At 45.1% G+C, this 25,283-nt stretch overlaps 1 protein-coding gene across 1 annotated transcript; it reads right to left on the bottom strand.

Moving 5' to 3' along the window:
• Positions 1 to 15,796: 15,796 nt before the first annotated feature.
• Positions 15,797 to 20,291, bottom strand: LOC113013826 (ras-related protein Rab-29-like). Its single transcript, XM_026155024.2, has 5 exons — positions 19,897 to 20,291; positions 18,414 to 18,485; positions 17,767 to 17,948; positions 17,513 to 17,634; positions 15,797 to 16,122 (listed from the first exon to the last, which is right to left on the bottom strand). Exons 1-5 carry the CDS (start codon positions 20,012 to 20,014, stop codon positions 15,993 to 15,995), a joined length of 624 nt encoding a protein of 207 aa, XP_026010809.1. The 5' UTR covers positions 20,015 to 20,291; the 3' UTR covers positions 15,797 to 15,992.
• Between the last annotated feature and the right edge of the window lie 4,992 nt (positions 20,292 to 25,283).

Here is a 25,283-nt window from a genome sequence, read left to right as displayed (position 1 = left end):
CTTTACCTTGAGTTATTTACAGTCAGGGCTTGGATTTAAACACTACCCTTTTTTTTTCTCTTTCTTTTCGCCCTAGCGTTAATTAACACGCTATACTTTGCACCTCTTAACTGTTTAGTTTCAATATTATAGGGCTTCGCAGCTTTATTTAATATATTCAGTTGTGCTACTTTTGAGAATACAACACAATCTGCTTGGTAGAGAAGCTCACTAAGACTGTTAAATTCCTCTTTTAGTAATTCAGTTGTCATGAAGCCCTTTTCAGTTTGTCAGGGGACAGTGCTAACCAACCTGCATAGAGGTCTGTTCAGTTAGCTAAGTCCCAGAATGACTGTTTTCCTCATATCACGACGACTTAATATGCTGCTGGCGACGGGTCCTGTTTATGACTGTTCGACTGGTTAGAGTCACGGACCATAAAGTTTATGTTTTGCTTTCTGGGGCTCATAGCCCACCTGAGGGTGACTAGTGTTCTCGGTTGCCCCAGACGTATCTGTTTAAATGTTTATCAGTTGTTATTTTTATTTACTTCCAAACCCCCCCATTTTTCTTACAGCCAGCCTTCCAAATATTGTCCACTCGGTACTGAACTCCTGGTTCTAATAATAAGTTACCCCACTGCTATGTGTCTGATACGTATTGCATGATGGCGAATAAGCAACAAAGGGCCCTTACTTTGATGACCTGGAATGTAAAGGGCCTTAACCATCCAATCAAAAAAAAGAAGATCATGACATTTATCAAATCAAAAAAAGTTGACGTTGTCTTTCTTCAAGAGACTCACTTGTCTCCCCAAGAGTCAGATAAACTTTGCCGTAATTGGGTGGGTCAGGTATTTTTTTCGTGTGGCAGCAGTCAGAGTAGGGGTGTCACAATTTTAATTCATAAGCAGTTACAGTTTAAATGCTCCCGGATGGTTAAGGATGAAGATGGGCGGACATTGATACTCTTGGCTGAGATTCAAGGCCATAGGATGAATTTAAGCAATGTCTATGCACCAAACATCGACGACCCCACCTTCTTTGGAAACTTGGAATGCAAAATTAGTGATATGGGCGACTACCCAATCCTGATAGCAGGGGACTTCAATTTGGTCATGGATGATATACTGGATCGAAGCACTCCCTCACAGCGACACTCTAGATCAGCGTCGGTCGCTATAAAAAATGTGTAGGACCTTGGGTTTGGTGGACGTATGGAGAGTATTCAACCCATCCACCAGAGATTACACCTTTTATTCTGCCCCCACAACACTCTGTCAAGAATAGATTATTTTCTTGTGTCAAATTCTATCATGCCCTCAGCAATGTCCTGCTCTATTGGTAGTATACACGTTTCTGACCACGCCTCGGTGCTCCTGCATCTGAGCTCATTTGGTACCCCCCCCAAGTCTCCCAGATGGAGGCTAAACTCAACCCTTTTACATGATCCCAACTTTTTCCACTCCTTGAGAGAGCAGATCAATTCTTATATAGAAATTAACCTCTCTACAGCTCCCAGTGCGGGTGTAGCATGGGAAGCTTTGAAAGCCTTTATTAGAGGGTTCATCATCCAGCATGCCTCATATAAGAAAAGAACTGCTCTGTCCAAGCAGATAGACCTGGAGAGGAAGATTGCCATAGCTGAAGCCGCTTTTAAGGCAGACATGAGCTCGGCAAATCTGACCCACCTAACTAGACTTAAATATGAGTCTAACTCAATTTTGACTCAGAAAATGGAGTTTTCTCTATTTCGGGCAGAAATACTTCGAAGATGGAGATAAACCTGGCAAACTACTTGCAAGATATATTAAACAAAAAGAAGCTCAGACTATCATAGCAGCAATTAGAGCACAGGATGGCTCTATGGTGTCAAAACCCTCTGAAGTGAATGAAGCCTTCAGAGATTTCTATATGCAACTCTACTCCTCAGAAATACAAGCAGACTCTCAAGAAATTAACAGTTTTCTCTCCCCCCTCAACCTCCCAACTCTCTCTAGGACACAGGTGGACTCCCTGGACGCCCCATTTTCAAAGGAAGAGATCTTAAGGGTAATCAAAGATCTCCCAATTGACAAGGCCCCTGGGTTGGATGGGTTTACAGCAGAGTTTTACAGGAACTTTGCAGATGAGCTCTTCCCTTTACTCCTGCAAATGTTTGAGGAAGCCCTGGATAAGGGCAGCCTGCCACCAACACTGTCAGAGGCACTTATTTCCCTTGTCTTAAAGAAAAACAAAGACCCGCTTGACTGTAAGAGTTACAGACCAATAAGCTTGATCAATTGCGATTGCAAAATTTTAGCCAAGTTACTAGCAACCAGATTAGATAAGGTCATGACTTACTTAATACACCCCGACCAAGTTGGTTTTATTCGGACTCGCTGCTCTGCCGATAATATTAGACGCCTAACATGTTGCCTCCTGTGAGATTCCTGACACCCCTCCCCCACCCATCACCTTCACTCAATACCAGGTTGAGATGCAAATGAGGAGACTTCACTCAGGCAAGTCTGCTGGACCAGACGGAGTGAGTCCCCTTGTCCTCAAGACCTGTGCCCCCCAGCTGTGTGGAGTCTTTCATAAACTGTTTATGCTGAGTCTGAGTCTGCAGAGGGTCCCGGTGATGTGGAAGACATCATGCCTCGTCCCTGTACCAAAGACGCCACGTCCCAGTGGCCCCCAGGATTACAGGCCCGTGGCACTGACCTCCCACATCATGAAGACCCTGGAAAGGCTCATCCTGGACCAGCTGCGACCCATAGTAAGACCACACCTGGATCCCCTTCAGTTCGCTTATCAGCCTCGTCTCGGAACAGAGGACGCCATCATCTACCTGCTCAATCGTGTCTACACCCATCTGGACCAGCCGGCGAGCACTGTGAGGGTCATGTTTTTTGACTTTTCCAGTGCTTTCAACACCATCAGGCCGACCCTCCTGGGTGATAAGTTAGCAGCGATGCAGGTGGATGCTTCTCTGGTGTCCTGGATTGTTGATTACCTGACAGGAAGACCACAATATGTACGTCTCCCACAGTGTGTGTCTGACAAGGTGATTAGCAACACAGGGGCACCACAGGGGACTGTCCTCTCCCCCTTCCTCTTCACCCTCTACACCACAGACTTCAGCCACTGCACAGAGACCTGCCATCTTCAGAAGTTTTCTGATGACTCTGCGGTGGTTGGATGCATCAGCAGGGATGATGAGACAGAGTACCGGGCTGTGGTCGACTCCTTTGTCACGTGGTGTGAGCAGAATCATCTGCAGCTCAACGTGGCAAAGACCAAGGAACTGATCGTGGACTTCAGGAAGACCAGGAAACACTTGACCCCTGTTTCAATCCAGGGGGTCAGTGTTGACATTGTGGAGGACTATAAATACCTTGGAGTACACATTGACAATAAACTGGACTGGGCTAAAAACACCACAGCACTTTACAGGAAGGGCCAGAGTCGTCTCTATTTTTTGAGGCGACTGAGGTCCTTCAACATCTGCCAGAAAATGCTGAGGATTTTCTATGAGTCTGTGGTGGCCAGTGCGATCCTCTATGCTGTTGCATGCTGGGGGAGCAGGCTGAGGGTCGCAGATGCCAACAGACTTAATAAACTGATCCGTAAGGCCAGCAATGTTGTGGGGATGGAGCTGGACACCCTCAAGGTGGTGTCGGAGAGGCGGATGCTGTCCAAGATAAAGACAATGTTGGATAACACCTCCCACCCACTCCATGACATGCTGGTCAGTCACAGGAGCTCGTTCAGTGAGAGACTGAGATTACCGAAAAGCACCACTGAACGACACAGGAAATCATTCCTGCCTGTGGCCATCTCCCTGTACAACGCATCCACTTAACACACTGTTTGCTGCTACAACTACACATGTTTCTTTTCCAAATATTTATTTATAAGTGACTTATGTATGTATGTATGTATATATATGTATATATTGTACTATTCTTAGTTAGCGTATTGTCTGTCTTGTCTTAATGTTGGTTTAAAATGGAGCACTGTAACAAAAAATAATTTCCCCCAGGGATCAATAAAGTATTCTGATTCTGATTCTGATTCTGATTGATATTATGTGGGCAACCCAGAATAAATCCCCTACGGGGGACTTTTCTCCAGCTATAGCCCTCTCCCTGGATGCAGAGAAAGCATTCGACAGGGTAGAGTGGCGTTTTCTATTTTGTGTAATGGAAGCATTTGGCTTTGGCCCAAAATTCATAAGGTGGGTCAAACTTCTCTACAACAATCCAAGAGCATCAATACTAACGAACCGTATTATATCACAGTCCTTCGACCTCCACAGAGGTAGAAGACAGGACTGCCCACTGAGTCCTCTGCTTTTTGCTTTAGCTTTAGAGCCTCTGGCAGCGACAATACGTAGAGACCCTGATTTTCCAGGTATCCAGGTCCACAATAATAATCACAAGTTGATGCTCTATGCTGATGACGGCCTGGTCCTAATATCGCAGCCAGAACGCTCTCTACCTGCTCTCTTAAGAATTATTAACCGGTTCTCTAATATATCAGGATATAGAGTAAATTGGTCAAAGTCTGAAGCGCTCCCTCTGACAGCCTTCTGCCCCAAAACCCTGTTCCAGCCGGGGGATTTCAGCTGGCCTCAGACTGGTATTAAATACTTGGGCATTACATTCCCCCGTTTGTTATACAACATAGTTCAGGCTAGTTTTGAACCTCTATTGGACAAGTTCAGAACCGACATAATTAGATGGTCCCCTTTGTTCCTCACCCTTTGGGGTAAAGTTAACATCATCAAAATGAATTGTGCTCCAAAATTTAATTACCTACTACAAACACTCCCGCTAAAAATCCCATCAAAATATTTTCATCAATTTGACAGATTGTGCAACCAATTCATACGGAACAACAGACGCCCTAGAATAAAGCTTAAAAAGCTACAGCAACCAGTGGAGTCGGGTGGCCTGGGGGTCCCAAATCTACTGTTTTACCATTATGCTTTCAGTCTGAGACACATGGTTCACTGGGCTCTCCCTCCAGAACGAGCCCCCCCATGGCTTAGTCTGGAGAGTACTTTGTGCTCACCACTCCCTCCGATGCACATTTTAACCACCAAGCTCCCACCAGATATACAAACCCACCCCATTCTTTCTTTCCTGCAGACGGTCTGGAAGAAGGTGGCCTTGCTACTAAATTTTAACTCCCACCTTCATACTGAGGCTTCCATATGGCTCAATCCCAAACTCTGCATTAATAAGTTTCCGTTTTTCTGGAGACTGTGGGTCCAGAGAGGGATACTTGTTCTCGGAGACCTGTATCAGGGGAGGATTCTCAAGTCCTTCAACGACCTTAAAGCACAGTTTCAGTTGCCACAAAGTCAGTTTTGGAGGTACTTGCAGGTCCTGCACTTATTGCTCAAAACCTTTGGTTCCTCCTCCACACCACCTCCAAATATTGAATATCTCAGCTACATCAAAAAAATCTTTGGGGGGGGGTCGTGAAGTCTCTAAATATTACTCAATGCTTGTTACGGGCACGAGTAAAGGACTACCCGCCCTCCAGTTAGCTTGGGAATCTGACCTTGGTGTGGCTTTTACAGATCAGGAATGGACTGCAATGTTGCAGAATAGTAAAAAGGTGTCCAGGGAACTTAGAACGAGACTAATCCAATTCAAATTACTACACCGAATTTACTGGTCGCCACACAGACTGTATAGGGCGAACCTCATTCAGTCCCCTGAATGCTGGAGATGTCAGACTGGGGTAGGCACATTGACCCATATGATTTGGAGCTGTCCTAAAACCCAAATCTTTTGGACTGAGATACATGACTTTATCAAATCAACCATACGATGGGATATTCCTTTTTCACCAAGACTATTTGTTTTGGGAGACCCATCACTCCTTAACTATGCTCCACCTAAGGCTGCATTGATGCTGGGGCGTAAACTCATTATCTCCCAGTGGAAGGCCCCTTCCACCCCACCTGTCTCTGTATGGCATATTCAACTAGGGAGACTCGCTGCACTAGAACAACTCTCATACAGGCTCCTGAATAAAGTGGAGAGTTTCCATCTGAAGTGGGATCCATATCTGTCCAGAATAAAACGAACAGACTAGAACTTAGAGTGGGACAGACATTGGAATTCTGACGAAGCACTCTCAGGGATGTCAGAGTGTGGCATGCAGTAAGACCCACATAGTCAAAGGCTGGCTGTTTTTGTTTTGTTCCTTTCGTGTTTTTTTTTTTGTTGTTGTTGTTGTTGTTGTTGTTTTGTTTTTTTTTCATGCTTTTGTTTATCTCTTGCTTTGTTTGCCCCCCTCATTTTGGTTTGGTATTCTCTACTGTTCTGCTGCTATGCTGATGTTTTTTTATGTGATGTAATCTGTCTCCGCAGTGGACTGTAGTGTTCTAAAAGTACAATAAAATATTAATCACAAAAAAAAATGTAATCTACATGATACAGTGCCCGTGCAATAAAATATACACAGGAGAAACATCGTGCCCGCTGAAAGATCGAATTAATGAACACAAAAGTTCGATCAAGAGGAGTGATCGAACCAGCCCTGTTGCAAGACGCTCCAATGATAAACATCCATATTCCCCATTATTTTTTCTAGGCATTGAAGCCATTAAACTAAACCAAAGAGGTGGTCATATTAATTTTATCCAGACAAAAAGAGAAGCATTTTGCATGCTCCACTTTAAGAGTCTGCACCCCAGAGGTATGAATGAGGACTTTTCTATCAATGAGTTTTTGTGAACTGAACCTTTTTTATTTTTTATGTTTTTATTCTAATTTTATCAGTTAAATTGTTCTCACACGGGTAATGTTTATTTAATTAATTGTATTTATTTTTTCAGCCAAAGAAGGAGTAGCATCTACATCTCATCTTAAGTCTACATTTTAGAGACATAAATTAGGACCTTTTAACAAATATGTTCCCATGTGATGATGTCCTCTTGTTTTTAATTCAACTGCTGGCCCAACCTCCTTTTATTATTAAATACTGCCCTTTGTCCCCCCCCCCCCCCCCCTTTTCTTTTGTACAGTCATAGTATTATTATGTATTTCGCGCATGTGTTTTTTTGAGATAGGTGGGGGTCATGTCTCCTCCCCTTGCCCTCATCATTAATGATCTAGTCCAGTATTTACTATTAACCAATTAACCAATACCTACCTGTTATATGTCAGCTGATCTATCTATGACGTTTTGATTGCTTAATTTGAATTTTTTTCTGTTTCCTGTAACAGGTGACAGAAGACAAGTCAAGAAAAGGACAAGCCCTCAGGGACCATTTAGGCTTGCAACTTATTGCCTTGTTTGGAAGGTGTGATAGAAAAAGGAACTTCTTTGTCTAATTTTAGGGGTTTAAGATTGACCATTTACTGTAACTGACAGAGGTGGGACCAAGTCATTGTTTTGCAAGTCTCAAGTAAGTCTCAAGTCTTTATCCTCAAGTCTCAAGTCAAGTCTCAAGTAATGTCAGGCAAGTCAGAGTCGAGTCTCAAGTCACTGGTGTAAAAGTCCGAGTCAAGTCACAAGTCTGAAACTTTGAATTTCAAGTCCTTTCGAGTCTTTAAAAAAAAAATGAAAAAAAGCATGTTGCAGTTATGCTAAATGTAAATATTAGACCATGTAATTTTTTAATCTGTGTTTTTCTCAACACATGACAAAATAGTGAACTTAGAAAATATACACAAATTGTGAAATTGCACCTCTTTAGAATGCAGCTCAATTAAACTTAGCTCCAAGAATAATTTTCACCGACAGTTCTGAGATAAGCTGCATGTTATTCTTGGATGCGGTTGTAGGACCGGCTTTGAAATCGCATGACAAAAATATCATACATAAATAAATGATTTTTTTTTAAAATATCATTTAAAAAAAAAACTGCATCACCAACGTAGCCTTGAAAACATTTGCTAGTTAGATGAAGTCAGCTATCTCATCGTAGCACATTTATATGCATATTTATAATTATACGGTTCTTGGAGTGAGTGCATACACTCATGAAGTTTAGTAACTTCAGGTCACTGCAACAAGCCCAGGTACAGTTTACCGACGGATGGGTGCAGGACCTTGAAATGCACCGTGTAGAAAGTAAAGACCATCGTACGTATCATAAGTTTACCAGTCTCACAAATCGTCGTCATAAATACACATTCGTTAACCGTTTATTAATAGGACCTTTGAGCTCAACGGTAATTAATTAGTAGTGGAAATAATTTCTGGTTCATCACAGAAATGTAGCAGTGACAATAATACTGTATGCTGTAATCGTACTGGACAATTAGTGATACAAAAACCCTGTTTTATCCTGTGAATAAAAGTATATGTTTTTGTCAATGTACCATAATAACAGAAGCGAAACGCAATATTGTGTCAGGACAATTCACTATTTATGCACAATAAATAAAGGAGCATAGCGCGACAATTTCTGTTCAGCGCCAGACTTGCTTGTAACCTATATCACCAATTATGTTATGAAAATGACGTATTAACTACAACAGCAGACTGACCTTCGTGTAAATGCTTGGAGCAGACTAACCTGTGAGCTGGAGTGTTCTGGGACGTTATATTTGGTCTTTGAATGGCTGCAATCCAGTCGCGTCTTTGTTACTTCGGAAACATGGCTCGAACAATTTCTCTTCAACGACGTAATCCGATAACAACCGATCTCTTTACCCGTCGGCTTCCCGTGGCTGTCATGCGACCGGCTATTGTAGTTAATAATACAACAGCTTCTTGACATTTTTGTTTCTTTTTATCGCTGTGTGACTGATTTCAATTGAAAGCCTGCGTGCGCTAGTACCGCTTGCCACGAGTTCCCAGAATCCTTTGCGGTTCTACCCGTGAATGACGTCACATTTTCAATCTCTATATAATATGCATGTTAAATTTTATATTTGGGGTAAAATATCAAGTCTTTTCAAGTAAACCGGTTCAAGTCCAATTCAAGTCCCAGGTCATTGGTGTAAAAGTCCAAGTCAAGTCACAAGTCTTAGAACATTTTTTCAAGTCAAGTCTAAAGTCATAAAATTAATGACTCGAGTCTGACTCGAGTCCAAGTCATGTGACTCGAGTCCACACCTCTGGTAACTGATGCATATCATGTTCATTTGTGACGCATGAAGGGGCGTAACCCTGATGAATGAAACCATTCTGAATTGAGCTGTTCAGGGAAGATCGATGCTGGTGTTGCAGTATACATCTTCCCACGCGTGTACTCAATAAACCATTGTTTGACTGAACTTTTCCGAACCCGTAACAGCCACAAACTGAAACGCGTTGGTCAATTATTAAAGTTGTTCATCTTCCCTTAAGTGTTGCTGGAGTTCTTGCATTGTGAATTCTTTCATCCTCTCCATGCACCTTGGAAGTAGCTGAAGTTGTGCCAGAAATCGTTGCTGCTAATGCATAAAGCCCCAGATGTGTGCACTGCAGCCTCTATAACCCTCTAATAAACTGTACTTCAGCTGCAGTCTGCTGCCTGTGTGGGCTTGTTTACATACACCTTGTCATGTGACGATGAGCAGGATGACACCTGTGCATTCAGTGCATTGGGCCGGGTCACTGCACAATATAGGCCATAATTATCAGCTCCAGTATTTGGGGCTCTCAGAAGCCTCCTGCAGCCCAGCCACCTGAATATGTGGGGCGAGGCGACCTGTCCATGAAGCCATGATGAATCCTCTGCGACCATGTAAAATGGGCGAAAGCATCTTTAGCAGGGCCCCCTCAGTGAGAGGAGGAGAAAAGCGCTCTCAACACTGTGTCCATTAACGGCTAAAGAGCCCCTCTGAGGAGCCTGGTACTGCCCCCCCCCCCCGCTGTGAGCTGTGGGGTGGCCATGACAGGCTGACACACAGACAGGAGCTCCATCTGTCCAACATTCGGCCTCCTCTCTGAGGGTTTCCAGCTCTGAGCTCAGAGCTCACTGGTGAATATTAACGCCTCCAGTGACGGGGAAACATTTAAAGTGTGTTTAATCAGTTACAGAAACCTCACACTGACTGCAGACCGTCACATTGCCTCCTGATTTATGACAAACCAAAGCTGCAGCAGTTTGATTGTTTTTAGAAAGAGGACCGCAGAGAGGGTGGAACAGTAAGCTAAAGGAGCCAAAGGAGAAGATCAGAAGGAAGGATAATAATCACACGCTAATAAGAGCAGGAGGAAGACGAAAGGAGGGAAGAAAACCACACAACAAACCTTCAAAATAAAACAGGAAGTAAACCATAGACTGTGTAAACATAAATGAATCTTCTGGGTCTGAACAATGAAATTTTTTTTTTTTTTTTTTGGCCTGTCCCGTTTGGCTCTTTTGCATCAGAATTGTTGTCTAAAGGCAAAGAAAGATGCCCAACGGATTTACTTTACCAAATTGACCATCCCAGCCTTGCCGTAATGGTCCATTTGATTCACCTTTTATTGTTTATTTTATTTTCACTTGCTGAATACGGGACAGACTTGACTGGGGGAAAGAAGGGGAGAAAGAAAGAGGGAAAGAGAAACAGCTGAGAAGAGGGACGGGGGAGAAGGGCAAAAGACAAAAACCAACAGAACGGGCAGAAAAAAAAAAAAGAAAATGCATCTATCGATCACCTGGATCACCTGCTGAGAAAGAAAAAAGAAAACAAGCAGAAGAGAACAAGAGTAATAGAATAAACAACATCACAATGATATAGGGCTTTGGAGCGTGATGTCACGGGGGTGGGCGTGGAAAGGATTTTGGCCCGATCCGCCATTTTGGGGGTCTAAGTAAGGAGCCAAAGCATAGCCATGGTTCGTACTTGCTGTGTGCTCGGCTGCAATGTTCGATCTTATGACCGGCACGGGAATAAGTTTGGATTGTCTTTTTATGCTTTCCCAACCTGGAAGCAACATGAAGGAGCTCATGTATCGGATATTACCAAACGAAGGCGTCTAGCCTGGATAGCAGCCGTGAGACGAGCTGATATCAAGTTCTGTTACGTCTCCAGATATATCAGCTGGTGTGCTCAAGACATTTTCATTCCGGTAAGTTCTAAATATGTTCACATCACACTTTATAGCTGAATAATATCATCGTTGGTGGTCTCGGAAGTTATAGAAATTGCGATCAAACATCAAATGGAGTGACTTTGCAGACATATGTGCTATGTAAAGATTCGCAGGAGGAGACAGGGAGGACACAAATTGGCGTTAATAATTTGCCCGATTATCAATGTGTTAATTTGCATCTACTTTACAATTATGGGCATATAATATGGTAACAATATTTTAGCAGTTTACTGATAAATGTATAACATTAATTATGGTGGGGGGTGGAAAATGGCTATTTCACTCGGTGCACTCCAGCTGACTTACTTTGACGACGTACTCAGAGTTTGGCGGCTTGAAAATAGCCAAATCTTGCACCCAGCCATTTGTAAATTGGATGTGCGCCTCCAGTGACTTGTAATTACGAAACTGGTTTGCTGTGTAAGCGCTTACTCCACAAACAAGATACGTGAAGATATCGGGGTAGGACAGTGGCGGTAAGTCGTCTGGGTCTTTACTCCACTGCCGTATGTCGTATGGGTCCAGATTTGCGATGCACTCTATTTTTTTTCAAATACCGCTGCTTCGCCTCTGGACGCAATCGGTCTCTATACCGTCCGTTTTCTTTTGAGCTGCTTTTAAACATGTTTCTTGTCGTCGTCGCCGTTCCAACAGTGAGTTTGTTTGGATCGTAGACCCCGAAAATGGCGCCGCGCTCCCACAATGCATTGCGGCGTGACGTCAACTCCAAAGCCCTATATGGGAATATGACCGTAAATACTAAATATTAAACATTATTGTGCAGCACATAAGATCAACAGAACACAGTGTGCTTTGAGGTAGGAGCCAAAAAGGGTGTAGTTTGTGGGTGTGATCACCCGTGTGTACACCTGTGAGCATGGACGCGCTTGTTTTTTTTTAAAAGGTTCCTTCATGTAATGATCTGCTAGAGGGTGTGGGGGGGCCACAGCCCCGTCCTCCAGGGCATGAAGCAGGTATGGAGGAGATCAAAACTCCAGACATCCAGAGGCCCCCAGAACACAAGAGACCAAGGAAGACCAACAGAGGGGCAGCCGCGCCACTGTCCCAGAAAGAACTGAGGAGAGTCCCAGATGAGGGCTCACTCAGCAGCCGCGGAGCAGAAGCCAGGGGGAGTTGCAGTGACGCGCCCGTGAGCTCCGCCGGCAGCCAGCCGTGCCTGAGTGACCGAGCCCCAGGCCGAGAGGCCGGGGGCACCCCACCTCCGAAGTGGCCCGAGCGAGCCCCAGGCTCCAGGCCCCGATAAGCGGCCACCAAGGAGTGAGCCGGTGTGTACCTGGACGCCCATCCCCGGACACAAAGAACCACCAACGCACCGACACCTGAGGGAGTCCGCCACTGGCAGGGGAAGTGGTGGTGGGGGGAGATAGGCCTCCAAACCTTGGAGGGCCTGAGATGTCCCCAGAGAGGTGACGTCTGACACCCAACCTGACATATAGACACAGACATACAGGCACACACAGATACAAACATCCATTCCCACCCTCATGCTCTCATATGCACTTACTCCACACTCAACCAACGTGGAGACAGACATAAAGAGACGCTGTACACACAATCACACTCCCCAAGCGTACTCTAAGCCCCGGGTCTAGGTACCCTTGCCCCTGGAGGGGGGAACTGCACCCAGACCCAGGTGGTGTTACCCTTTTCCCTGCGGTGGGGGGAGGCAGACCGCCCCGACTCCGCAGCAGCAGGGAGGCCCCACACTCCAGACCGCAGTCGGACGGCCAACTCCTCCTCCTAGCCCCCCTGCTCCAGCAGGTCGCAGAGAACGGGGGTGAGAGAAGACTCCAAACCTCCCTCCACCCGCTCATTGTAGTGTTGATGCATGTGTGTTCTAAGGTGCAATTAAAACCCAGGAGGGCATGGAGCTACCTGCCAGAGAGCAGCAGGTAAGCGCATGGTCCCTCCTGCTAGCCCTCAATGTCTACGTGTATTTAAAATTGAGAGGTGGGCAACGACGCCAGGGGTGAGGTGTACACCCTGATGGTACTTTGGATTCCGTGTATCGTGCCCACCCCCAAGATCCTATATGTATGTGTAATGAGAGTGTGAGTAATGTGAATGTCTAAGTTGTGGGATAAAATTGAGGCAGAGGCAGCCAGAAGGGGACAGGGGGGGGGGGGGGGTAGCCTCCCCTGGTGACACACCCCTACTCCAAGGCCCTGCATGTGTGGGTGGTTGTGGTGGAGCGGGAAGAGGGAGGCAGCTGGAGATGGGGTGGGAAGGAAGGGAGGGGCAAGTGACCCCTCCCCCGCTGATCCCAGTAGGCACCCCCATACTCCGCGACCCGGAGTATGGGGGTGCCGAACAATGAAATCTTAAAGCTGCAGGATGCTAATAGCTGTGGTTCCACCTTTATGGCTTCTGCGTCGCTTTCCACTGCTGTTCAGATTTAGATGCTAAAAACTACCTGAAACCCAGTTCAGGAGCTAAAAACGACCCGCACGACCAAGCAGCAGGTATATCGTCACCTTGATGTCCACCTTTGTTGTATCGCACATGCGAGACGTGTTGCTATGACAACAGCCACACACGTTAGGTAGTACCAGATTGTAATGGAAAACCAGTCGATCCAAGCATACAGGAAAAGGAGCAGATCATTGTTGGACTCTTCAGCTAAACCCAAAGACAGGTCAAAAACATGGAAAGAAAAACTTTATACTTCGATAGAATTAAACCATCTCAAAGATTCTGACTCTGGAATTAAATGGTTTTCTCACCGCTATGACGTCCTCACGCCTAACGTGAGAATTCATTTGAGTTGAAAGCCCACTCAGCCAGTGTGATAAGAGAAGACAGCCTTTAGCCTGTATTAGTCCCACAGCTGGAAGTTATAGAAGCTTCCAGGGTTTCTGTTTTCTGCATGTAAAAGATGCATGATGGATCCAACCATGTTTCAACACTTTTCAGCAGTTTCCTTTTATTTCTGGTTGTCGTCTAAACATGCCTGCGATGCAGCTTTTCAGCGGCAACAACAATAACTCTGGACCCAGTCCACTCCTTTTATGCAGGGGAGGCGTGATGAGCTGATTGAGCTCAGGTGTATCAGCTGCAGCCGCCCCACGCCCCGTCACACTGGATGTTTTCTGAGCTCTGTTTAAAAGTGAACCAAAGAGTGCTGGCGATGGAGTCAGTTAGGTCGTCCTGCAGCTGATGGGACATTTTTTGCAGTAGCTTAAAGTTGAAATACTTTAACCTGCATGAATTCAGATGTTATCAATGTTCATCGGGGAAATTTACATTGACTTTATGCATAAATTCAGATGGACTAAAACAGCGTGAGGTGGTGAGGGTCTCTTTGAAGCTGAAGTAGTTTATTGATCACGTGGCTGTGGTTTCCTGATATTACTCACTGCAATTGTTTGGGGGATTAAAGTAATTTTACCAAAGCTTATTATGACCATTTTATGAACCTGCTCCAAATCCAAGCTAAGAATTTCTCAGGTTTCTCTGGCTCTCACTGAAACAAATGACACCCTGGGAGGATAAGCCTGATTATCTTTACTTTACTTAGTTGGGTAATCATAAGATGCTATTTGACTTTTTAGCATGTTTATTAATCAGATCTAGAAAAACAGTCCGAAGGCCTTCTTTGAAAAATGTTTCTGTGCTACAACTGGATACAAATGCAGATGACATCAGGTCAGGCAAAAGGAAATACACAAAGCATGCTGGTTATCCTGGAAACCCCCAGAAAGTCCAAATAAGCTCAAAGGAATCAACCTGAGGCACTGAGAAACAGAAGGGAAACACAGGAGGAGGGAAACAGACAGAGGCAGGAAGTAAACAAACTGAAACGCAGAGGGAAGGTAACTGCCAGAGTAAAACAGGTAATGAAACAAGGAGACAACCTGAAAAATAAAAGAAGCTAAAAACTGTCAGCAAGAGTAAAAGTGTAAAAATTCAAAGCAGAATTTCTCGCAGCAGGTCGGAGCTCCCGTGCATGTCCCACTGATGCTGTGCAGCACCCACTCACACACGCCTCGCCGCCAGCACGGGGACGCCACGTGTCGGGACGACTCAGCGTGATGGGAGATGATGGACGGCTGCACCGAGCACGCTCTGCACCTCGTTCTCTCACGATACACTCACCTTCCATGTGCTCCTTCTGGTCCCCACGCCTACGCTGAACGCCACCTTTCCGTGTTCAGCCTCTGCTTCGCATTGCTTACCTGGGTGGCACACCTGCTGATTCCCAAACACGAATTTAACCTTTTCAGTTTAAAAGGTTTGAACCAGACCTTTTCTTTTGTTAGCTCGTGTGCCTCTGCTGGAGGCTGGAGGTGTGTGTCATTCATTATTTAGTATGTCATCATCATTTCACTTCTTTTCTTCGACTTCTTTTACTCTCCAGAGGTTTAGTCAAAGATCAGGTTTGGGTCCCCACCCAGGACTCTCAAACTCATGTGGATCAGGACTGACGAAGCTGAAATGAATAAAGTTAATTGACGAAGGTGTTTAATATGAATGTATGTGAGTGTTTCTGGAGCTTCAATCTCTTAGTTTCCTTCTCTGGGCACCTTGGATGTAGGTGAAGTTGTGGCAGAAGCCTCGACTGTGTTTCTGCTGTGTGAGGCTGGTTTGTTCTCATCAGGGTGCAGCGTACAAACCGCTAAACACGCTAAGGTCATGTGCTGTGTGTTTGAAAAGCTTTTCCTGTTCACCATTGTCTCCAGCACCTTTCCTGTGCTCCCCACTCGGCGTCACGTCATCGGACCTTTAACGTGTCTCACCTGTTTCTGATCACAGCAGTGAAACATATACCCGTGTTTGTCCTTAGTGTTGCTTCTCGCTTTAGGCGAGGCCCGGATCTTTATTTGAACTTGGTTTAATTTACACCTTTAGCTCAAAATGAAACTATTAAAGGTGGGAGAGCCAGAATCAGCTCCGAGACAGTTCACAGTCCTACACTTCACGTGCACATGAAGAGTACTTCCTGCTGTGCTCCGAGTGATGCTCGTGGTTTCAGCAGCAGCCTCGTTCTCCTCCTGAGCTTCTGTTGAACTCTGAGTCCGGGTGAGGATAAACTCGGACTTCAGGTCTGTGAATCGGGTCCATGGTGGACTGAACCGACAGAATCTCCTGCACCAGCATCCTGAAACGCCACAGATTTCACAGCTTTAATGATGTGTTTTCCTGATTGATCAGATTGAATTTTCTGTTTAATACTCTTTTTCTCTCTTGCTTTAGATCTTAGATCTTTGTGTCAAAGGAAAGACGGCCTGGATACCTCGATAATGTTCAAAAACATCTCAGCTGTTTCCAGCCAAAACCACCAAAACCTGCGAGACGATGACCTGGTCAGAAACTCTTTGAGCTGCTCGCTCTGAGCTTCAGTAATTTCAATGATCGGAGAAAACAAGCTGTTGCAGGACGTCCCTCCAACATTCAGAGCATCATCTTTAAAGAATAAAGCCGTCGTTCCATTTAAACCAGGGAAGCAAATATGAAGTTGTTAGCTATTTAAAAGCTAGCAGACAGCTAGCAGTTACAGCTGGCTGTGTCAGTGAAAGAGGCCACGCCCCTAATAATACAAACTGGTGAGTTATAGAAACGCCCCCTCCCCCACAGGTGTTATTGAGGAGGAGGACCTCAGAGGAGCTACAGACATGGCTACGTTCACACTGCAGGCGAAATCAAATCCGATTTTTTTGACCCTACGCGACCCATATCTGATCATGGTGTGACAAATCCGATATTTCCAAATCCGACCTGGGTCACTTTCGTATGTGGTCCTGAATCCGATACATATCTGATGTTTTAGAAAGCGACTGCTGTTTGATGGTCACGTCGCATTAAATCCGTCTTTTACGTCACTGACACAAGACAGACGCCAATTATCAGCGCCGGAGAAGACATCGTGAACGCTTCCTGTCCATCCAGTGAAACTGTTGGGAAGACAACGTTGGAGAAACGTGAACATTTTATTTGTACTGTATAATCTGCAGATTCTGACAGAAATCTGCAGCTATCCTCTAAAACAGCAGTAAGGATCATTATTAGGTTATCTACATTATTATGTAAATAACAAAATAACTTAAAGCAAAAATTGGGAAACATGAGGTCCGAAGTCTTTATATTAAGACCATCAGTCAAACATACTGTTGCTCTGGGTCTAAACAGAGCGCGTTGTGTGTGACGTCTTCTTTTGCGCATGCGGCCGCTTTGAGCGTTCACACTAGAGCGCGTTTGCTGTCGCATTTTATTTGTAGTGTGAACGAGCAGACAAAAAAATCTGATTTGATCAAAAAATCTGAATTGAGCATCAAGACCTGCAGAGTGAACGTAGCCTGACTCTTCAGGTTGATTCCAGCTTCAGCAGGTGCTAACATAAGCTAATTTCCTTCTTGCATGTTACATTTTATTGAATAAAACTGCACATAACACAAAACTGAGATGTGGGATTCTACTGGATTGGTCCAGGTTTAACTCTAAATTCCTAAAAATGAATTCTCTGAGCTCTGCCTCTGATGTTCTCTTCCTACCTCGTGGCTTCTCCAACGTTCTTGTTGTCTTTGACTGAAGTCTCCATCCATGTAATGAAGCCGTGGGCTTTGCTGAACTTGTCGATGGTGTCTGCAGAGACAGCCCTGTGAGCGAGGTCGCACTGCAAACAGACCGAAGCAGAAAGACTGAGTTTATAGTCAGGTGACTCACTGCATGTTAGCAGCCTGTGCTCATTAGCCTGAACCTCAAAGCTTCCTGGTGGATCCTTCATTAGCTGGATGCACTCAATCACCTTGTTAGCAACTAGGATGCAGGGGATGGAGTCTCCGTTGGGCAGCATGGCCTTATTGTCCAGGTCCTCTTTCCAGTGGCGACAGCTGGAGAAACTGGAGGAACTGGTGACATCAAACATCACCACACAGCCCAGCGCCCCTTTATAGTAGATCCTGGTCATGGATATGAAACGCTCTTGGCCTGAAGAGACAAGGCAAAGGTCAGTGTGTCACCAATGCATCCATCCATGACCCAGTCAATAATGCAGAGGCGTTAGATATTTTGAATTTAATTTTTATTTTATTTTGAACTATTTTTAATTGCTTTCAGTTTTCCTGTCTGAAAATGTTCAGTTTAGTTTTTTTGTTTCATTATTTGTTTGAGTGTATTGTTGTTAAACAGATTGAAGATGTTCAGTTCAAACACAGCCCTTTATGTCAGGTAGACAAAGCAGTTTCTAAACAGGTGCACCAAAGCCTCCAGAAGCTTGTAGAGCACACTGACTCAAACTTCAAACGTTTGCTGTTGTTCTACCTGCACACCGTGTCATGTCTGCTGGTTTTAATCTTTTTCTCAAGTCGAGTTTTTGTTTTACGTCATTTAACCAGTCTTAGCATCAGCTGACCCACTGAGCTTAAAAAAGCTGAAGCCAAACTTTCTTTGTACCTGCGATGTCCCAGAGTTGCAGTCGGACTTTCTCTTTATCCGACCAGTGCAGCAGCTTAACGGAGAAATCCACTGCAGAAGGAAACAGTCTGTTTTAGAGACGCAGCAAGAGAGAAATGAAACGCCACTGAAGGCACATCTACACAGGAAAATATGAAAATAAACTCAAAGTTTCACTTTGCTTCTTCTGAAGTGAAACCTCTGTGAAATTATTCATTAAGCGCAAAGAAGTGAGAGCTGGTTTCGTCCAGCTGAACCTGCACTCATTCTCAGTTGCTTCCAGGTATGTATAAACATAACAACGTGTCTCATCCTGTAATTATTCATTCAGTATTTTGTACACCTGGGGTCTGAATCAAGTGACTAATCCCCAGTTTCTAATCGTGCAAACAGATTGAAGGCTGTGAAATAATCAGTGATCTCCTCTTCATTTGATTCAACTCGTGCAGAGAGACTGTGAACCTCATTATTTCCTGGAGCTTTGGTTTAAAAGGAGGAGCGCTCCTGATGTGATGGGTTCAAATGTAGCTGTAGAGACCGGCGGACTGAAGTCGCCAGTCAAAGCAAACCAAAGGACAAAGTCTGAAAATCAACTCCAGCTATTTGTGTAAGAAACAAAGTTTTAGATCATAAAGTTAAAAACAGCCGAGGTCCTGAGATGAAAAATACATTTTGACCTGACGGTGGTGCTAGAGGACAAGTTACAGAGCTCCTTCAACAAAGAGAGAGCAGATTTCTCCTGTTTTGGCTTCCTGTTAAATCCAGAATTCAAAATCCTGCTCCTCACATACAAGGTCTTAAATAATCAGGCCCCATCTTATCTTAATGACCTTGTAGTACCATATCACCCTATTAGAGCACTTGGCTCTCGCTCTGCAGGCCTACTTGTTGTTCCTAGAGTATTTAAAAGTAGAATGGGAGGCAGAGCCTTCAGTTTTCAGGCCCCTCTTCTGTGGAACCAGCTTCCAGTTTGGGAGACATATATAAGTTGAAATGAATTAAATTAAAAACCCACTTTGTGTGTGTATAATAAATATAAGGTCCCTTGAGGAACGGTTTAAAGGGAACTCCCACAGTAAGCAAATTTCCTTGAATAACACGACTTCTCTGAAAAATTTCTAATTCAGGAAGAGGTGAAGGGAACGAGACAATCGTGGTGGGACAGATAAACGTTAAGCTCTTTTAAGTCATGATCTGGTGTAACATGAGCCCAAAGCAGGAGCTGTGCGACAGTCTGATGGTTTTTGTTTTCTCAGTCAGGACCAAAGTGGTGGATCCACTTTTATATTCCATCTGTCTTCAGATTTTACATGAACATCAGTCTGCTCCTCTACGATATAAAAACCAGTTTCAGGTTAGTGCCTGCTATTTCTAACATGACTTCTGAAGTTTTCTGATGACCATGCAAAGTCTCAGGGCACCCAAACACACCACGCAGACCCTGCCAATGTTTCAAAGACTCAAAAGAGTAAAGCAGCCCTACCTCCCACCGTCATCTTGTAGGTCTTGTTGAACTGTCCGCTGACGTAGCGATGAACAAAGGAAGACTTGCCGACGTTTCCATCACCGACAATGAGAATTTTCAGAAGGTGCTCCGTCATCGCTGTCCTCCGTCACGCAACAGCAGGTGACAGACCTCAGCACGGAGAGCTCAAAGTTCACACCTCTGCTCAGGAAACACCGTTTATGAGCCAGACACACATTTTACTCACCTCTAACTAAACAACACCACACATACATGTTCTGTGTCTTTAAATTACACCACATTCAAATCTGCCCAGCCTCAAACCCAGAGAGGGGCCAGGCTTACACCTCGAAGCTAACTGTCCAACAGTGCTGCCAGAGTCGGTGTTTCAACACTCTGCTGTTTCCTGACAGGAAGTTGCTGCAGGCCATAAATATGAATCAGACACATAAACCACGCCTTTGTGGACGGCGGGCTGTTAGTGACTTCTGTTGGTTTCTGTTGGTTTCATGGCAGTCTGTGATTACCTGCGGCCAGGTAATCACAGCTGTGTTAAGAGTGGGTCTCCTAATCGGAAGGTTGGTGGTTCAATCCCCGGCTGCTCCAGTCTGCATGCCAAATATCCCTGAGCAGGATACCAACCCAAGCTGCTCTCTGATGCGTCTCAGAGCCAAACCACCAACCTTCCGATTAGACCCCAGTTCCTACAACATGTGTCAAGAAGTATTGATCAATGGTTTGATAATAAATCAAATCCGTTTGATAGATTCCTGTTTTTGATTAGATTAGTGCTGGAGTGCCTCAGGGTTCTGTGCTGGGACCAGTACTGATTGCTGTTCTTGTGACACAGCATTTTTATCCATCATTGTCTTTTTTAAACAGTAAGAATACTTGAGCCTGTTTGCTTTTTAAATCTGTAACTAATTTTACTTCAGGAAAAGTTGTGATTAGTTTGGGGGGCTAAACAAAGATGATTTGTTTTTTCAATCACATTAACTTTTGTTTATGTCTAAGTTGTAAGAAATGATTGGGTTTATATTTTAGCACGACGCCAGTGTCCGGCAGCCTCGCCTCTGTCAGTGCGCCCCAGGGCAGCTGTGGCTACAAGGTAGCTGCCATCACCAGTGTGTGAATGTGTGTGTGAATGGGTGCATGCAGTGTAAAGCACTTTGGGGTCCATAGGGACTACGTAAAGCGATATACAAATACAGACCATTTACCATTTACTTCATATTATTAGAAAACACTGCATTTTCTTCCATATTCAAACTGAATGCACTCGGTTACGTTTTTCCTCTGTTGTTGATGCTGTCCCAGCTTTACACAGGACACATAGAGCAACAGTAGACGTAGAACCTGCCCATCGTCTCATCAGCATGTTTCATGCTTCAGCCTGTTTTCAGCAGAAAGTCAAACCTCTCTCATTGGCTGCTTTCTTTTTCACAGGATCCAGCATCGGTGAGGATCTAGCTGACCTGCTGGCAGGAACAATGAAACATTACTGCCAAGGAAAACTACACAGGCTGCGGCATTTCAAAATACAGATGTACTAAAGAGCAGAGCATTGACTGAGAAATGTTACTAACATCAGAGGAATCAGGCTGTGCATCGTAACCAAAGCTGCAGAGTAAACGTGAACCATCAGGACACTTTCATGGAGGCTTCACTGTCCCCACCATCATCTTGGTGATGCAGGGAGAGTTTATCTGCTTTTACTTTGTGGTTCTTCCTTCTCCACCCTCGTCCTGCTGCATCTCCTCTTCATCTTCATCTTCCTGTCTCTGGGCCTTGTGGAATCGAGTTTGACAGTTATTGGTGGGTGCAGTCGCCATGAAGCAGACTCATCTCTGTGACTCCGTCAGTGTGTTTCCAGCCTTTGTCTTTATCCCAGCAGCAGAAGCAACACAGGGACTTTTTAAGGTTTTGTGTTTAAAACGCTCAGATTGTCTGTGGTGTGGGAGGGTTTCTGTGTTTTTAGCTACAGATGTTTTCATCTGTAACGGATGCTGTATGTGACCTGTTCAGGGTTAGGGTTTGTAGAGTTTCAGGTGTAATTCTTTGAAGGCTCTGATCCTCCCAGCAGGTGTTTGGCTGAATGATGTTTCAGGTGTTCAAACCAGCAGCTCCCACAAAACAGCCGAGCTGCGGATCGACACGGAGGAATCCACGGTGGATCCTGAACGTGACGGATACAAACGGACTGGTCCTTGATTTAGTAATGGAGGCAGGTGAGTGTGGTGACATGCAGGTAAACAGAGGGATGGCGCTCCCCAAAATGGAGTAGAATAGAATAGAATATCTCTTTATTGTCATTGGACACGTACAACAAAATGATGGGTGCTCCACGGCAACTGTGCAGGAATTAAATATAAATAATGAGACGGCAGAATAAAGGACAGACAGGAGAAATACATCTAAAACAACAGAAAGGCACTCATGGGAGAATAAAGTGAAGGAGGTGTACAAAGGTCTGAGTCTGTGTGTGAGTGACCTGACTGACCTGAGGGCAGCGGGTCAGAAAGGTGGTGGACGGTTGATCTGATATCCTCGTGTTGGTGTTGTTCCCAGATCATCATACTAAATGTTGTTCCAGGATCAACATTGCAAGTGACCAATCAGAATGTTGTGACATCATACTTTTGCGACTTCGGGAAAAACCGTCGTAAAACAAAAAACTGTACTAAAGCTGCGTGAAACCGCCTCTGTCCGCTGATCAACGGACCCTGACCCTAACCCTAACCATAACCCTTTAATAAACAGTAAGCAGAATTGATATTGTCCTTGCAACATTGGAATTTCATAAATGCACGAATGGCTTGGCGCGCAAAAGAATAACGTCACAACAATGTGATTGGTCACTTGCAATGTTGAACCTGGAACAACATTTTCATGATGGTCTGGGAACAACACCAACACGAGGATATCAGATCGTCCGGTGGTGGACAGGGTGCCTGGCTTACCTGAGACAGGAGGATCTGGCAATGGCCTCTAGGGGTGTCAGAGGGCAGCCGGTGATGTTTTGGCGGGTCAGTGACCCTCTGTGCAGGCTTCCTGTTGCCAGTATTAGCCTCTGAGTACCAAACACCAGGCAGGAGGAGAGCACCCTCAGTTTGTGTTGTTGTGTGAAAGCAGTGCTACACACAGAAATCCCCCAAGAACCCGAAGAGGAGAGTCCTGGCCCCTAGCCCTGCCAGTGTAGCAGAAATGATGAGGATGATGATGCAGCAGCAGCCGTTCTTCTCTGCGTGAGTAGCTTAATGTTGTTCGTGTGTAATTTACGTTGAGTAGGCTAACCACGTTATTACATTAATGCATGTAAGGTGAACTAGCAAACATCATCATAGCTACATGCGGCTGTCTTCTTGTTTGATGGCAGATACTCCCTTCACCCTGGCCAAAAAGGCTAAAATGACCAAAGAAAAAGTGGGAAACAGTTAAACATGAGAGGTTTTTGGACAAAGTTTGTGTTTTTTCCATTGTTTAAGCACTGCTTCCAGCCAAGAGTGATACCATATATGCCCCATAGCTGCAGAAAAGGCTAACATTGTTATCTTTTTACAAAAAACAGCTGAACATGAGAGGTTTTTGGACCAATTTTGTGTTCTCCATTCTTTAAGCACCGTTTGAGCACCGGCACCGTTTCAAAAGTACCGGTTTGGTACTGGTATCGGATAAAACCTAAACGATACCCATCCCTACTCTCCACCTCTGATAGGTCTTCTGGTTAAACCTGGGTTCGGGTCTCTTAGCACTCACAGTTGGCCTGGAGGGCGTGGCACAGGTGGGCGGGTCGCAGTTACTCCTTGAAGGTCATCAGCAGAAACACTCGGCAGAATCTCAGCAGTCGCTCTGATGATTCATTTCTCTTCTGGCTGGGCTTCATTTTCCTCAAACCGGGCACAAGCAGGCAGCAGGTACACCGACAGACCCGACTCTGCTGCTTTATTCAGCTTCAGCGTGATTAGTTGTAGAAAAACAGAATCAGGAGTTCATCTGCGCCAAACCTCCTCGATATGATCGACTCCACCTTCTCCAACTGCAGACGTGCGAACATCTGCTGCGCAGCACACAGCTGATGTGCTTTCTTTGTCTGTGTGAACTTCAATCTGGAGTCTGTGGCTGTCATGTGGCGCCTTCTAGTGGTCACAGTGACAAACTACAGCTCAGTGCATTTCCCCAAACAGCTCAAACACACAGCAGCGTCAAACACACAGTCCCACTCACACTCAGCCAAAATCGTGGGCACCACACCCACCACATCAAAAACTCCACCCACTTCACCGGCCCAGAGACTCCCCCTGGATCCAGATGAAACCACAGTGCTGTGGTCTGACGCTTGCATGCTGAGGCAGTGGAGACGGTCAGAGAGCGACCACAACAAGACCCCTGCTTAGAAAACAGAAGCTTCGCCCCGATCACACCTGCACACTGTTACACCACCTTACCTCCATATTTAAATACCACCAGGGCAGTCACAAACAGACGGGTGTGCCGTGGGCCCCCCGGTGTGGCCGCTTGGAGCCAACCTTTACATGGAGGAGGTGGAAACTAAGGCTCCTGGCTCTTTCAAAGGGACAGCACCTGGACGCCACCTGGCTCAAAAGTAGAATCAGAATGTCTGCTGTTAGCAAGCAATGCAGCAGCGTCTCTGTGGTCACACAGCAGGGCGGTCCTTCAGTCAGCCTGAGCTTCATCGTGGTGTAAACACTGCTATGGATCAATACATTTATTGACTAGTAATGATGGGAAAACGGCGCTCAGCTCTCATTTTACCCGCTGAGTTCTTGGTGTACCTGAAGGCTGACTATATGACGATGGCGCGCTGACACAGAGCTCACACCGAAGCTTGTGTGGGAACTCCACCCACATCTTTACTCCCTCGCATTCACACCTGACGCAGTCTTAGACACGATTGTTTTTGTGTCTACTCATCCAGCTTTAAACTCTATTACCCTTCCAGGACCTGAAGTGAAGCGCTGCAGCCAAACCATCTGTTCTCTGATTGGATTGTTACATTTGTGATTGACATGACACTGACCTATCAGGTGAAAGGAAGAAAAATCGGGTCAGAATTTGTACTTTCAAGTTGGAACTGACACACAGCGAGGGCGACATGAGCGCACAGTTTCACACACACACCTTAACAAAAAAATGTGCGTCAGTAATTTTTACAAACACACAGATTCTCATGTATATGTAACACCTACTCAGTATAGCTAGGCTAGGCTTACAGACTAGATTTGAGAGGAGTAAAATAAATTTGAGAGAACTGAATGTTGAACAGTCGGCAGGTTTATTACGACATTACAATGTTGCAATGAACCAGTGTGAATAACAGAGACAACAGGATACGATGAGTTCAACAGATCCTCCAAAGAACGATCCGTGTGGAAGGAAGTGGTTCT

The sequence above is a fragment of the Astatotilapia calliptera genome, chromosome 20, assembly GCF_964374335.1.
Source record: "Astatotilapia calliptera chromosome 20, fAstCal68.1, whole genome shotgun sequence".
In the NCBI taxonomy this organism is placed as follows: Eukaryota; Metazoa; Chordata; class Actinopteri; order Cichliformes; family Cichlidae; genus Astatotilapia; species Astatotilapia calliptera.
The sequence above is the reverse complement of the archived record's forward strand: the minus strand, read 5'-3'. Positions and strand labels throughout refer to the sequence as shown.